Raw genomic sequence first — 15,362 nt, 5'->3', positions numbered from 1 at the left:
TTTTTGCATATTTAAGCCCAGAAAAATGATCCCATATTGTGTTCTTCCATAATTTGCTCCCCCCTCCTTATTAGATTCCTGAGATTTAATCATGTTAATACGTTCAGCCCAAGTTTATTCATTTTAACTCTTGTTTATTATTCCATTGTCTGAGTACACCACAGTTTATTTATCTGTCCTCCTGGTTTGGATCTTTGAATGAATTACATTTTTTTTGCTGCTATTACAAACAGGGCTTGACTCATTTTTCTACATAAATGAATTCATAATCGAAAGGAAGCTTTGTATCATTAGGGTAAGTTGAAAGGAGGACCACTTGCATAAGAGGCAGCGATTGTAGGAAAATTGAGAATGAAAACAAACGGTTCTTCAGTTCTGTTCAGGCACCATTCACCGCCTTAGAATAGAGCTGTGGAAGGGGGACTGGCAGGGCATCCACCCTCAGAGGGCGACACCCTGGCGACCCAGAGGGTCCTTACCATGTGACCCAGCGTCGCCGAGCCTGGTGATGCTGGAACCCCCAGGTTGCCTGTCCTCACTCAGTGTCGCTTCTGCCACTTTCGGGCAACGTGGGATGGAGCTGATGGAGACCGGGGAGGCGGGGTGGCCGTCACGAGGTTTGGCATCAGGCGGGGGACATTTGACCCGGAGGTCTTGCTGGTGGCAAGGGACATCACTCAGCAAGCACACGGGGCAGGCCTCGTGGGTGGAGGGGGTGCTGGCGTGAAGGCGTCGGTGCGACATCTGTGGTGGCCTCATGACCTTGGAGGAGTGCGGGGGCGGTGGGCAGGGTGGCCGAAGCAGCTGGAGGCACAGACAGGGGGCACCGCCCTGGACAGCCACGGGAGGATCTGAGCATAGGACCCGCGGTCAGGTCTGTCCCGGGCTCTTCCTAAGCTGGATGTCAGGCTGCTGTTTGCAGTGTGGTGTCATCTGGGAGATGTGTGGTCTCTGACCGGTATGAGAGCTGACTTCCGGGGGACAGAGTCCCAGGGGGTCACACTCATTTGCTCCCCCTGCTAGCCAGAGCCCCTGCCCAGCCACTTCCCACTGGCCCGAATCTACGTGTCTTGTTTGTACCGGCCGAGAGGCGACTCTCAGAAGCTCTCCCTGGGTGCTTGACCCCTCAGCTTAGCCCGGCAACTCTGCTTATGATTCTGGCTGGTCCCCATGTGTCATGACGGCCCTGGAGGCTTCCCTGTGGGCAGGCCAGGCCGGCCCAGCCTCTGCCCTCCTACATGCAGCCGCAGAGCCATCCTGCGGGAGCCTCCTTGGGCAGGGATCCATGTCGTGCCAGCCCTGCCAGGGCCCTCAGCTCTGATACTCCCAGGGCACCCATCCTCTTTCCTCGCAAGGGGGCCTTGTCACTGCCCCCAGGGCTCACACTCCAGAACCCCGTGTCGCGAGGGCAGCCTCTTCCCCAGGCCCCAGAGTTAGGGCCCTGGTGGGGAGGGGGCCTTCTTGGAGCCGGGAGGGGGGTTGGTCGAAAGCGGTGGTGGAGCGCGAGGCAGGGCTCTGGGACATCCTGGGGCGCTCCCTCGAGGCAGCTATCCACAGCTGAGGGCCCAAGGGCCAGGAATGGGCCTCGGCTTTTTGAAGTTGCAGGAATTTTATTTTGAATTCTTTGAAAGGCTCTCAAAACCACACAAGCTTTGGGGTCCACTCCAATGTCAAACAAACTCCTAACTGGGACCAGATGCTCGCCGTGCTGGCCACAGAAATCCCAGTCGTGGCCACCCCTGCTCTGCCCGTGGCCTCCCCCTCCACTGTCAGTGGACACTCAGTGGACAATCCCCAGTGGTTGTGATTGGGCCCAGCCTGGGCCGCGGAGTTGGGCCCCAGAGGGCTTCTCTGGAGGAGAAAGACTGAGTTTGTTAGCTGGAGAATCAGGGCTGGGGTGCTACTGGTGCCGGAGGCAGTTGGGGTGCATTGACTGAGCGCCCCGGTATTGCAGACCAGGGTCTCTTTCGGTTGCCCTCAGAGCCAGCACCAAGGTGTAGCTGGGCACAGGACTCCATCCCATGTACAGTGAGCCCCGTTAGCTTCCCCAGATGAAACGGCGTAACCACGTCCCCAGCCCCGGCTTCCCACCAGCTTGCTCTCCCGTAAGTTCTTCTTAAACAGTTTACTGCTTTCCCAGGCCACAGCAGAGAGCTGGATCGGAAGAGGAGCAGTCGGGACCAGAACCGGCGCCCATATGGGATGCCGCACTTAAGGCTAGGGTGTTCACCCACTGCACCACAGCACTGGTCCCAAGTTCTTCTTAAACAGTTCTAGAGCCCTGTTCCTCGGGTCTCAGTCTTATCATGCAGCAGCCTGCTGTGGGCCAAGGCTCCTCCATGTGCGAGTTTGGTGGCGGGCGACACGTCTGCCTGTCCTTGTCACTGTTTTATGTGTGTCTCCCAGCTGCCCCTTAGAGGGTCGGCAAGGACTGCGGTGTTTGCGTTTCAGTGAGCGACCCGGGTTGCGTCTTTGGCTGCGGCTCTTTCCTGTCCTTTCTCTGCGCTTGCTCGGTTGTCGTCCTGACGACCACTGTCCCTTTTGCCTTCTTTGTGTCAGGTGCTGAGCATCCGTACCTTGTTGAATCATCGCGGTCACCCAGTCAGGCAGGTTGGAGAGGTGGTGACAGGGACGTGTCTCAGGGGCCCGGGTTCCATCCTAGACGGGCACACTCCTGTCCCTTGGGTGTGCACAGTGCCTGCCCTGGGGCCATGGGGACAGTCTGTCCCCGTCCTGTAGAGCACTGAGCATCCTCGTGCTGACCCTGTGTTGCTGACCCCACAGGAGGAACGTCTGCGGGGGACAGTGCTGCCCGGGATGGACACGTGCGAACAGCACCAACCACTGTCTCAAACGTGAGTGCCCCCTGCCCGCTCCGCTGCCCTCTCCGCTGGGGTGAGCCGGGCTCAGGGACTTCAGCGTGGAGGCGCTTGCAGGGGGAAGGTTTAAAATGTCTCCGACTGGACAGAGCCTCTCCCAGCAACCCCCTGCTCCTGGCTTCTAGAGCTTCCTGCACACCCTCCGGCGCCCTCCCCCCACCCACAGGGTCCCCAGGGTGCTGCACCGCCGGCCCCAGACGCTCTGCACGTTGCATGGTCCCAGGGCCCCCCTTCGTGTTGTGTGCCTTGGGAATCCCCCTTCGCCCTGGCCTCCAGCTTGGTGGCCCTGCCCCATGTCAGGTACTCGGGCCCGAGGGCCAGGTGAGCCTTTGCCCCATGCCCACAGCCGTCCTCTCTTGGCCTGCTGTGCTGCTGGGCAAGCTGGCTCGAATGAGAGGGGACAGAGACTATCCCAGGAGAGGGAGGAAGAGCCAGGGCCTCCACACCTGTGCCATCCGCTTGTGGCTTCAGCGGCAGTGACAACGATGACAAAAGCCACTGCCTGGGTAGCACTCAGTTGGTGCAAGGTGCACTCTACACGGCCACTGCTACCCACCTGAAGAAACTGAGGCACAGACAAGAAAATCGCCCCAGGTCACAAGCCAGGAAATGCAGAGCTAGGATCTGAGTCCAGGCCACCTGACTCCAGGGTTCCCTTTCTTTCCTTTTTTAATATTTATTTTATTTATTTGAAAGGCAGAGTTACAGAGAGACAGAGACAGAGAGATCTTCCAAATGCTGGTTCACTCCCCAAATGGCTGCAGTGGCTGGAGCTGGGCCTATCTGAAGCCAGGAACCTGGAGCTTCTTCCAGGTCCCCCCATCAGCAGAGAGCTGGATCCAAAGTGGAGCAGCCAGGACTCACTCGAACTGGTGCCCATGTGGGATGCCAGCACTGCAGGCGACAGCTTTACCCACTACGCCACAGCACCAGCCCCAAGTTTCCCTTTCTAACACATTCTGGGGCCAGCAGTGTGACACACCTGGCTAAGCCGTCACTTGCAATGCAGGTATCCCACAAGGGCACCGTTTGGTGTCTGGCTGCTCCACCTCTGATCCAGCTCTCTGCTAATGTGCCTGGGAAAGCACAGGAGAAGGACCAAGCACTTGAGCCCTGACACCCATGTGGGAGACCTGGATGGAGTTCCAGGCTCCCAGCTTTGCAGCCATTTGGGGGGTGAACCAGCAAATGGAAGACCCCCCCCCTTCTCTCTCTCTCTTTCCTCTCTTTCTGTAATGTCTCTGGGAAGACAGTGGATGAGGGCACTTCACGAAGTTCATGGAAAATGAAATTCAAGGATAAGTTTATTTTGATATAAAAAATTTGAAATCCACGCATAGTTTTTCATAGAATGAATTTTTCATGAGCTCTTTGAGGACTCCTTGTGCTCGGTCTCCAGCTAGTAGTGGAGCCAGCACAAGGACTTTCAGCAATTCAAGGAAAATGCGTATTCTCAAAAAATGATGTGTGGGCTGCAACATTTTTTAAAAAAGGATTTATTTGTTTATTTGAAAGACAGAGTGACAGAGAGGGAGTGGCAGAGAGAGAGAGAGAGAGATCTTCCATCCATGTGTTTACCCCCTGAATTCCTACAACAGCCAGGGCTGGGCCAGACTGAAGCTAGCTGTTGTTTGATGCTTCCTATTTGCGTTAGCTGGAAGCCAGATCTGAAGTGCAGAGTTGGGGGCTCAAACCGGGAGGCAAGTGCCCCAAGTGGTGGCTTAACCCACTGCACCACAACACTTGCCCTGCATTTCAAAAACTTTTGCACCCAAATAAACTTATCTTTCAATTCCATTTTCTACCAAATGGGGGTGGCCAGGTGGCTTTATGCTAAGTCGGAGCTCTGGGGGCTGAGCCTGGTGCTGGTATTTTTCCAAAGTACTTTGGGTGATTCTGGCTGTGGCTGATAAAAACCACAGAGTTTGGGGTCCATTATAGGAAGCTCCCTCCCATTCAGATCCTTGGAGGCTCTTGGTAAAGGGCAGGTTCAGGTTCAGGTTCAGGTTCAGGTTCAGGTTCAGCAGAGCTGGGGTGGGCTGGCACCACACTCCAACCGCTCCCAGGGGTTCTGACGCTGCTGGTCCAGGGACCACACCTTGAGTTGCAGGGCCTCCAGGGACTCCCTCTCCACTGTGGAGGTGGAGGTGGGAGCAGGGCAGCTGTGGCCCCGGAGCTGAGCCTTTGCTGAGCACTGTCCAGGCACAATGTGGCTGAGATTGAACCGGCGGCTGGAGCTGGGGTGGGGACTTCTCCCCCACTTGCCTGGGGCATCTGGGATGGGCCTCACGGTGGCCCTCCAGTCCCCGAGGGTCTCAGTGTCTAATTTGCTTGTGATTCCCCAGCATTGCTGGATGCCAAACTGGAGTTTCAATCCTGGAGGCTGGAGGCTGGAGGCTTGGGGAGCCTGCGGGTTGTCATAGCAGGCTGCGCAGGACGTGGCCCGTCCCCACTGCCCTGGTGCCCCCTCTCCCACTCTGGCACCTGCTGTCCCCCTGGCGATCCATCCTGGCCCTGGGGTCCCAGACTGGCAGCTTGGTCGCAGTGGGCTTGCCCACTGGAGGACTGGTCCCTGTGCTGTTTGCTTGTTGCTGTTTTGCTGCTAATGAGCCTAATGAAAACCACGTGGGTGCTGGGGTGTTGGCCTGGATGACTGGGTCCCATGGGCTGGAGGACATGGGGCTCTTGGCTCGGCACCCCGACAGCTGGCTCCCTGCGTCCCCCAGTGACATCCCATCTTCCTCTCTCCTCTCCACGTCTGCCCTCTGGGTGCACACACACACACACACACATACACACACACACATGGGGTGCAGGAGGGGTGCATGGCACCCGCCCACTGCCAAGCACAAAGTCTCATTCCAGAACCACGGAGACACTCAGTCTCCCAGGCATCAGTGGGCCTGCCTCCCTGCCAGGCCCGTGGGGGTCCGTGCCGCCTGGCGTTCCGATGCTCACCTGGCCCTCTGTTTGCCGCCTCTCAGAGACTCGGCGCAGGTCTGTTTCCCACTGGTGTGTCACCCAGGCCTGCCGCCATCCTCCTTGCACAGTCAGTGGGACCGAGGAAGCACTGGGCAGCAGGTGTCCCCCGCCCCTCTGGGTGGGGTCTGGAGCTGGGCTCTGGTCCAGGCCCCGCCTTTCCTTTGCAGGCTCTCTCAAGGGATTTCTCTGTTTATGTGTTCATGGGGGCAGCTGACGGTGGCCTGCCCTGGCCTGGAGAGTGGGAGTGACTCCGTGGCTCCTTTGGGACAAAATCTTCTCAGGCTGGTTCATTCCCCACCCCCACCTCAACAAGGGCAGGGGCTGTTCTGAGGGGTTCTGGGCAGACCACTACTCCTCCGACCCTTGCATGCAGCAAAGCTCAAGGTTAGGACCATGCATGCTGTGTTCGGGGCGGATCTGGGAGGGGGTAGGTGTCTGAATCCTCGCTCAGTGTCATTGGGCAGGTGAATGTTTCTCCTAGCCCATGACACAAGGACAGTCCTCAATACCAAGTCGCTGGGAGGAGTTAGGGAGAGCATCACATGGTGGGTGCTTTGCCGAGCAGTTTATATTCTTAATTTAATTTTATTTTTAAAAATTTTATTTATTTACTTGAAAGTCAGAGTTATACAGAGAAAGAAGGAGAGATAGAGAGAGAGGTCTTCCATCCACTGGTTCACTCCCCAGATGGCCACATCGGCCAGAGCTGTGCCAGTCCGAAGCCAAGAGCCAGGAGCTTCTTCCGGGTCTCCCACGTGGGTGCAGGGGCCCAAGCTCTTGGGCTATCTTCCACTGCTTTCTCAGGCCATAGCAGAGAGCTGGATCGGAAGTGGAGCAGCTGGGTGTCGAACCGGCGCCCATATGGGATGCTGGCACTGCAGATGACAGCTTTATCTGCTATGCCACAGTGCCGGCCCCTGTGTTCTTAATTTTAAAAATGTATTTATTTATCCTAAAGGAAGAGAGGCAGAAACACACACACGCTCACTAACGCCTCCTTTCCTGGCTTCTCCCTCACTATCCAACATCTTTAAAAGAAAATTTTTTAGAGATTTATTTTCTTTATTTACTTGAAAGGCAGAGTTAGAGAGCGCGTGAGAGATCTTCCTTCTGCTGGTTCATTCCCCTAAATGGTTGCAAAAGCCATTGCTGGGCCAGGCCGAAGCCAGGAGCCAGGTGCTTCCTCCGGGTCTCCCACATGGGTACAGGGGCCCAAGCACTTGGGCCATCTTCTGCTGCTTTCTCAGGCCATAGCAGAGAGCTGGATCGGAAGCAGAGCAGCCGGGACTCGAACCCCAGCATTCCCATATGGCTTTACCCGCTGAGCCACAGTGCCAGCTCCGGTACCCAGCATCTTATGTGAGGCTTGCCCAAGGTCTTCTAAACTCCCACTTCTAAGGCGGGGGCCACGGGAGCCAGGCCACACATAAACCACAGCCCATTACTGAGCCCCACAGGTGCCGTGCCAGACAATGAACATGCACTATAACAATAATGAAATGATAATGTCCAGTGCTCGCTCTGCCAGCGACGCACTAAACGCCTGCCTCCTCCTCCAAGCCTGCGAGTGGCCACCGTGTGGTTCCCTGTCCTGGTGCCCTCCCGTGGCCCTGGCTGCGGCTTCTCCCCGACCTACAGCCAAACCCTGGGCTTCCTTGCCGGGGCTCCTGCCTGGGGTTCCCCCCTCTTTTGCTGCTCGCTGCTCTGCTCCCGGGCCGTATTCTCCTGAATGTAAACACCGTCTCCGAGCTGATGGTGCCCAGATTCACATCTATCCTCAGCCAGCCTTCCCTGCTGACCCCAGACTCGTGCGTCCGCTGCCGGCTGCACATCTGCTGTTGATCCCTCCCAGACGTCCCATCCCCAGCCCATCCAACATGAACTCGTGATTCGCCCGCCCTGGAGCCAGCTCCCCTGCCCAGTTCCTACCCGCTCTGGGAGATGGCGTCTCTGTCTCCCTGCCCGCCTGGGGCCCCACCCCTGGTGGCCGTGCAGGACACCGTCTTCCCACTCAGACTTTGTCACCAGGCCCCCAGCAAACCCTCTCTGTTTTCTGTCACACGTCCAGCCTGAACACGGTGCCTTCTCTCTGGTCCCGAGCACGGCGTGGTGGCCTGGGTGCCCGCAGCAGGCTGTGCGTCTGCTCTTGCCCTCCACAGCCTCATCTCTCAGCACTGCCCCCTGCTGGCCAACCCCTGCCTGCAGGTGTTGCACAGGCCTTGCTACTCACCCCCTGGTTCGCTTCTCCTTTATGTACTGGCCCCTTGTCGGCATCTGGAGAGTCCTTGCTTCAAACCTTGCTCCTCCAAGGGGCTGCACCCCAAGCCCCCTGCCCCAGCTGCTTCCACCAACCTTGGCATTCTGAGTCTCGGCCCCTCATCTCTTTCCCCTTCTACTTGTGGGCTCGCTTGTTTTGGGACGGTCCCTCTGACTGTCCTGGGAGCCCACGTCTTGTTTACTGTCCTCGGTTGCCAGTAGCCGCTGAGTGTACCATCATGTCCCGGAAGAGGGGAAGCTGGTCTGAGGTCACGTGGTTGGAATGCAGGGCTCTGTGCGACCCCATGCGTCTCCGTGCGTCCTCTCTGGCCTCTACTGCGTCCTCAGTGGGGCTGGGGCCCCCTGCCCTCCTGACTTGCCCAGGGCCTGGGGGAGGAGCAGGTGCTGCGCAGAGGGGTGGGTGGCTCATGTCAGATGCAGAGCTGTCTTCCACACCCTTCCCTGGGACACAGCTCCCGGGGCTCATCCCTCACGGTGGCTGTCCCAGGTCCCCAACTCGTCCTCTCTCTCACCTCCAGCAGCCCCCAAAGCCCTGTCCCCTCCCTGAGGAGGAGCTGGGGATGGACAGGCGACTCTTCTCCAGCTTTGTGGCAGCTGCTGGGGACACACTCGGGCCTCAGCCTGGGACCACAGGCCATGGCCAGAGGTCCCCCAGCTCACGCCTTCTGGAGCCGGTGGGAATCAGGGCTGCTCCCTGCCCCAGCCCCCTGCCCCCAGCCCCCCAACTGGCCCAGCTTGGGGAGCATCTGTTAATACAATGAGTAGGGCGGTCCAGGCTGAGGGGCTGGGGGCCAAGGTCTGACTCACGCCTCCCCTTCCTCCCCTCCGGCCGCCAAACGGTAGAGGCCCACTTGGCCTTCCAGACAGTGTCTGCAGCGCGCGCGCGGGGCCAGGAACGGCATCTTTCTCTCATTAGAAGCTTTTATGTGAACACAACTGCTATTTTGGAGCCGGGCACTTGGCCGGCTCAGAGCCCCAGCGCTGTCTCCAGCCATCCCGAGCTGCATCCCCAACCCTGCGCAGCTGTGGTGGGAGCAGGGCGAGGCCCCCACGGACAGGCCGAGGCCTTGGCTGGATCCCAGGGCAGCAGGCAGACAGGGGTCCCTTGTCAGTGTCCCCTTCCTGTGCCAGGCCAAGGCCAAGGTAGTGGAGAAGTAGTGTAGGGCCCCAGCTGGGCCTCCCAGCAAGCAAGCTCCGGGGGCAAAGTGAGGGCTGCAGGTGGGGGTCTCGAGTGGGATGCTCAGGGAGGGGCCGGGGTAAATACTGGGTAAGGGAGGGCCCTGGGCTACAGGAGGGGTTGGGTGGCCCAGTGTCCTGGTGGGCTGCGGAGCTTCCGGTGTGGGAGGCAGGACCCGTCGTCTGGCCCCATCCTCTGGCCAGGAGCTGGGGTTCAGGTCTCAGACGAGAGGCCCTGGAGCTGAAGTCTTGGAGGAAGGCGGAGTCCCTGGGCCTCCTCCAGGGCCCTGGAGGGAGCAGGTGTCTCTGGGGCACAGGAGAGAAGATGACAAGCGTCCCGCCTGGGGGTGGGGGCTGTACTGTTGCCTGGAATATAGACTTCACTGTACAGTGAGTTCTTTTTTTTTTTTTTTTTTTTGAAGATATATTTATTTATTTGAAAAACAGAGTTACAGAGAGAGAGAGAGAGAGAGAGAAAGAGAGGTTTTCCATCTGCTGGTTTACTTCCCAAATTGCTGCAACGGCCAGAGCTGAATCAATCCAAAGCCAGGAGCCAGGAGCTTCTTCCAGGTCTCTCACACAGGTGCAGGGCCCCAAGCACTTGACCATTTTCCACTGCTTTCCCAGACCATAGCAGAGAGCTAGATAGAAAGTGGAGCATCTGGGACTCGAACCGATACACATATGGGATGCCGGAACTGCAGGTGACGGCTTCACCCACTACGCCAGAGCGCCGGCCCTGCAAGTTCTTACTTATCCATCAACTAGCCATGAGCTGAGCGGACCAGGCTTTTCCCTGGGGAAGAAGGCCCGGCTGAATGGTTCTAAGGCTATCCTGTCTCTAGGGATTCAGTGGGGTTTTGTTGCTATTGTACTAGAACTTTCTGTGATGATGAAAACATCTCTCTTCCGGTCCAGTAAGCCACAGTGAGCTGCTGAGCCCTTGCTGTGTGGCTGGTGAGACTGAGGAACTGAATTTTAAATTTAACTTTAATTGGATTAAGTTTAAGTGGCTATATATAGCTTGTGGCTACAGTATGAGAAGGTATAGGCGAGCCTAGCTTCAGGGTACAGAGTCCTCTCACACCCAGGATGCCTGCTGAGACCCACGCAACTCTTTAAGAGAGGAATGACCAGCCCACTCGACGGGCGAGGCGGCTGAGGTGCCACGTGCCCAGGGTCACCGAGCTCGGTCCCGGCCGACGCCAACCCCATGTTCTTTCCGTTGCAAGTGGCTGATGCACCAGAGATGCTGAACAGATGAAGGGAGCAGCCAGCACAGTGAGAGCTGCTTCTGGAGCCTCTCCCAGGCCTGCCCATTCCCAGGTTGGTCTTCTCCCAAGACCAGGGTTTTTGTGTGGAAAATCGGAGGAAGCCTGCCCGGCTGTTGTGTGAAGGCAGAGGGGGCACAGCCGGGCGGGGGAACAATGCCTTCCATTTCTGGCTTTCAAGGCACTTCCAGGAGTTTCCTTTTATTGCCCTGCCTGCTGGCAGCCGGCTCCCTCCGCAGCGAGACCTTGGATGCATCCGATGTTCAGTGAGGAAGAGAGTGCCAGGGAGGGGTGGCGAAGAAAGGGTTCTGGAAGAGCCCAAGTTATGAATGGCTAAAGGCTGGCGCCGGCGGGCGGGCACGGGGAGGCTGGGCAGCCATGTGGCTTCCAGGCATCCGAGGGCACTGTCCCCCGCAGCCGCTGCCCTCGGCCCCCAAGGAGTCCCCGGAGCCGCGGAACACACGGAACGCACGCTAGGCTGATTTCTCTGCACTCCGAGGGGCCCATGGGCAGGAAGGAGCTCCAGGGGCAAAGCTCGAAGACTGCCTAGCCCACCCAGGCTGGCGATTTCCGCTCTCTGATCCCTGCAGCCCCAGGGCTGCCCCTCCTGCTACCCCCAGCATTTCCTCCTTGGCTTTGCGCGACAGTCCCTGCCACCGGCGAATCTGAGATGCTGAATTTCCCTCGGGACACTTGGGTTTTGAAATCTCTGCTCATTTGACCTGGGAATGTTCTGGTCCAGGGTTCTTTACACAAAGAGCCACTTCCTGCCAGAGGGTCGCTGGATGATACAGTCTCCCAGGTTTCTTAGGTGCCAGCCGGTGGCTGGCTCTTCATTTTTCCAAGTGAGGATGTTAAGGGAGGAAAAGCAACAACGAGCAAAAAAAAAGGAAACTGTTTTCCACCACTTTTAATTGAAAATTTTAACATCGAAAACATAGGAAAGAAATCATCTCAAAACAAAAAGTGCTCTTTAAATAAATGGGACAAAAATAGCATTACAAACACGCACACACAGAAAAAACTGTATTCATTTTCCTTGTTTTCTGGCAGACCAGAAGAAACTAACAGAATGTTCCTTCCATAGGCAGACACTTGGAGCCACCCCTGTGGGCCATTAGGGGAGAGAGAAGGGGAGGGGAGGACAGGGGAGTTGAGTTTATGTTCCAGTCCCATAGTGTGTGCACTCAGCCCAAAACAAAGCACTTTATTTATTTATTTTAACAGATTCCTATTTATTTATTTCAAAAGGTGTAGTTACAGAGAGAAAGAGTGAGAAACAGAGAGGGAGAGAGAGAGAGAGAAAGTGTTCTATTTACTCCCCAAATGGCTGCAACAGCTGGGGCTGGGCCAGGCTGAAGCCAGCAGGAGCCTCAACTCTCCCACGTGGATACAGGAGCCCAAGCACTGGGGCCATCTCCCGGGGGAGCTGGATTGGAAGTGCAGCAGCCGGGACTCGAACCCCTGGTGCTCACATGGGGATGCACGTGTCCCAGACGGCAGCACAACTGCGGTCTAACCCACTGCAGCACAACACCGGCCCCAGAACAAAGCACTTTAGTACTGCAGAGAGGGAGCCATGACGGCTTCTCCATCTTGCTGAAACCTGTGAAAACCACCCCAGAGACATGGAAGCGGCATTGGTAAGAGCAGGTTCAAAACCTCCGACCGCCGAAGCTTGTGGGGGCCCTTGCCCAGCACATGGGGCGTCGCTACCGTCTCCGAAATGGCCACACTGTGGGGGGGGGGGGATGTCTCCTCCAGCGGTGTCTCCCACCAATGCGTGGGCTGGCTTGGAGGCTGTTGAGATTTTACCTGTGCTACTCTAGACAGCCACAGGACAGCGTGTCCTGCCCCTGACCGCTCGCTGCTCATGCGCTGTCGCCGTACCCAGCAACGTTTCACGCAGGCCCCAAGTCGCTGCTCTGTGCGGGGCTTCGCTGAGCCGGAGGGAGGCCGAGCTTCCTCCACCCAGGGCCCTGCCTTGGCCGTGTTTCACTCCCTGCACCCAGTGCAACCCAGAGAAGGTGCTCGTGAAGTGTTTGCATAAGGCGTTCGCGTATGAGGCAGATGCAGAATTCAGCGAGGCACAGACAGACGCCAGGGTCTCGGTGGGTCCCTAGGGTGGAAGGTCTGATTGTTAAATCCAGGGCAGAGGGCCGGTGGTCGGTGCAGCGGCGAAGGCACCTGCCTGTTTGTCGGTGAGCCTGGGCTTCGGTCCTGGCTCCTTTGCTTCCGATCCAGCTGCCTGCTGCTGCACGCGCCGAGAGGCAGCAGCGACGCTGGTTCGGGCCCCTGGGCCCCTGCCACCCACACAGGAGACCTGGATGAAGTTCTAGGCTCCTGGCATCTTTGGGGTTCAGGAGGGGAAGGATGGATGCTGGGCTTTTTGCCAAAGGCTGGCTTTGGGGCAGACCCCCCTCAGAGGTGGGAGCTGCATGAGCCTCTGGGTATCTGTGCCAGGTTTGGGGTCTTTGCCACCAAGGAGGGTGGGAATCCACCTAGGCCTCCCTTTCTGCTTCTCTCCAGAAACAAGAACCAAGCACATCTTCTCCCTCCCCCTCCCCCCGACCCCATGTGTTCACTGGCCCTGCTGTGCGTGCTGGGCTGGCAATCTGATGGTGACAGCAGTGGGGCCTGGCAGGTGGTTGGACCGGGGCTAAGTCTGCTTGGCAGATGGAGTGGAGGCCAGGTGATAACCCCAGACCTATCACTGTGGTTCCCTGCTCCCCTGGAAGCCTGGAGACCTCCAGGAAGGGGTGAGGCGTTGAGGATAATGCCTGGCCTTGGAAATCCAGCCGATGGCCAGTGCCCTGCAGGGAGGCCTTATTTCCCCACACTCTGCTGAATAGGTAGGCAGGCCCTCAGGTGCCCTGAGTGTGCCCAGTGCCCAATCTGTTCATCCTTTGTGTCTCGGCCAGCATCACCTCCTCTAGGAAGCCTGCCCTGACTTCCCCCTGCCTCAGCCTGGGTTAGAGGCTCCGATTGACCCAGTCCTTGTCCCGGAGTCTGTGCGTCCTGCTCTCTGTGTCAGGCAGGATGCAGGCTCTGTCGCGGGCTCACAGCTAGTGAATGCATGAGCTCGCGTTCATCCTCTCTTAACCTCTGAAAGCACTGGGTGGGCTCCAGAGGAGTCTGGGGTCCTGGGATACCAATCCCTAGGCCCACCTGGCACAAACCGTTTCCCAGGGAGTGTCTGGTGGCTGACCAGGCCAGCTTAGATCCTGAAGGTACTGGGAAGCCACCGACGGCCTCTGAGAGCCGGAGGGAACCCAGGCCAGGTGGAATCGGGGGAGATGTATCCAGCCTGTGGTTTGGGTTTGAGCTCAGAGAGGAGAGTTGAGGGTGCAAACCTGCAGGCACCTGCTCATGGCGTTTGTGCCTGGCGTTTTCACAGGTGCACCTGGAGCAACCGAGGCGACGAGGTCTGCGTGTCTGTCCCCACTCCCTAGCTTGTGGCCGCAGACCCCAGCCCCCCGGGTCCCTCAGGCTGCCTCAGAGCTAACCATGCTCTTCCCGCCTGCAGAGTTTTGTGCTGGCCTGGGCCGCCGCCTGGGAGGCCCTGCCTGGATCTTCCGGTCCCAGCCCCTTTGAGCCCCTCTCATCCCACCTCTCGGAGAGGTACCCTGACCACCCTTTGCCCCCTGAAAAGCCCCTGGGTAGGCCTGGAGCACCTGCCCAACCCTACATGGTGCTCCTGAGGTCCTGCTACTTGTTGCTGTCCCTCACGGGACTGCAAGCCCCATGCGGGCAAGGACTTTGTCCCAAGTGCCCAGCACCCAAAAACTGTGGAATGATGAGTGATGGGTGGATGCGACATTGGGTTTGGGAGGATCCAGTATGAGCAAGACCACGCACTCAGGGGTGCGAACGTGTTCCCCCGGGGCAGAGCCCCTGTCCCAGCGCGAGACCCTGTGTGCGACCGCCTTGGCCACTGAGCAGAGGCTGTGGCTCTGCACTTCTCCAGCTGACGAAGGGTGGTGAAGAGGGAAGCCGTGGGCTGGGGGCTGCTACACTGTCCTGGCTTGGAGGAGAGAGGCCAATTTCAACCACACCTGTGCCCAGGCTGGACTCCATCCAGGTCTCCGGTGTGGGTGTCAGGGGCCCAAGCACATGACCCATCATCAGCACCTGCTACCTCCCAGCAGGAAGCTAAGTGGGAAGACGAGCAGCCAGGACTCAAACCCAGGCCCTCTGCTGAATATGGGATGTGGGTGTCCCAAGTGGTGGCGTCACCAAAGGTGCACAGGCGGGAGGCCCTTCCCACAGGATGTCGCCCAGTGCTGCCCAGTGGCCCCGGCCGCGGCCCTTACCCCTCTCCCTCCCTCTATCCTCAGCCGTGTGCCAGCCACCGTGCCAGAACCGGGGCTCCTGCAGCCGGCCCCAGCTCTGCGTCTGCCGCTCGGGCTTCCGCGGAGCCCGCTGCGAGGAGGTCATTCCCGAGGAAGAGTTCGACCCGCAGAACTCCCGGCCTGCACCGCGGCGCTCCGCCGAGGGCGCCCCGAACCTGCGCAGGAGCAGCGTGCCCAGAGAACAGCCGGAGGCCAGAGCCCAGCCGCTGGCACGGCAGCTGCCACCAGCCAGGTGAGTCCCCTCTCTGGAGGGGCTTCTTCCTGGGAGTGCTTGGTGTAGCCCTTGGTGGAGAAGGTGGAGTTGTCCTTGGCTCTTCCTGCCTGCCTGGCCAGGGCTGTGAACTGCGAGCAGGCATGGGGTGGGGGTGGAGGGTCAGGTAGTGGGGTGGCGCAGGCGTCCTTGGCCAGGATGGGGGTGAACTGGA

At 58.5% G+C, this 15,362-nt stretch overlaps 1 protein-coding gene across 1 annotated transcript in view; it reads left to right on the top strand.

The window, feature by feature from the left end:
- The window catches only part of LTBP2 (latent transforming growth factor beta binding protein 2), an 86,000-nt gene that overhangs the window by 4,434 nt on the left and 66,204 nt on the right, over window positions 1-15,362 (top strand). The window contains exons 2-3 of the mRNA XM_008272051.4: window positions 2,785-2,855; window positions 14,923-15,169. Of these exons, the coding sequence (XP_008270273.3) occupies window positions 2,785-2,855; window positions 14,923-15,169 (318 nt within the window). The remainder of the gene's footprint in view (window positions 1-2,784; window positions 2,856-14,922; window positions 15,170-15,362) is intronic.

The sequence above is a fragment of the Oryctolagus cuniculus genome, chromosome 20 (genome assembly GCF_964237555.1).
Source record: "Oryctolagus cuniculus chromosome 20, mOryCun1.1, whole genome shotgun sequence".
In the NCBI taxonomy this organism is placed as follows: Eukaryota; Metazoa; Chordata; class Mammalia; order Lagomorpha; family Leporidae; genus Oryctolagus; species Oryctolagus cuniculus.
The sequence above is the reverse complement of the archived record's forward strand: the minus strand, read 5'-3'. Positions and strand labels throughout refer to the sequence as shown.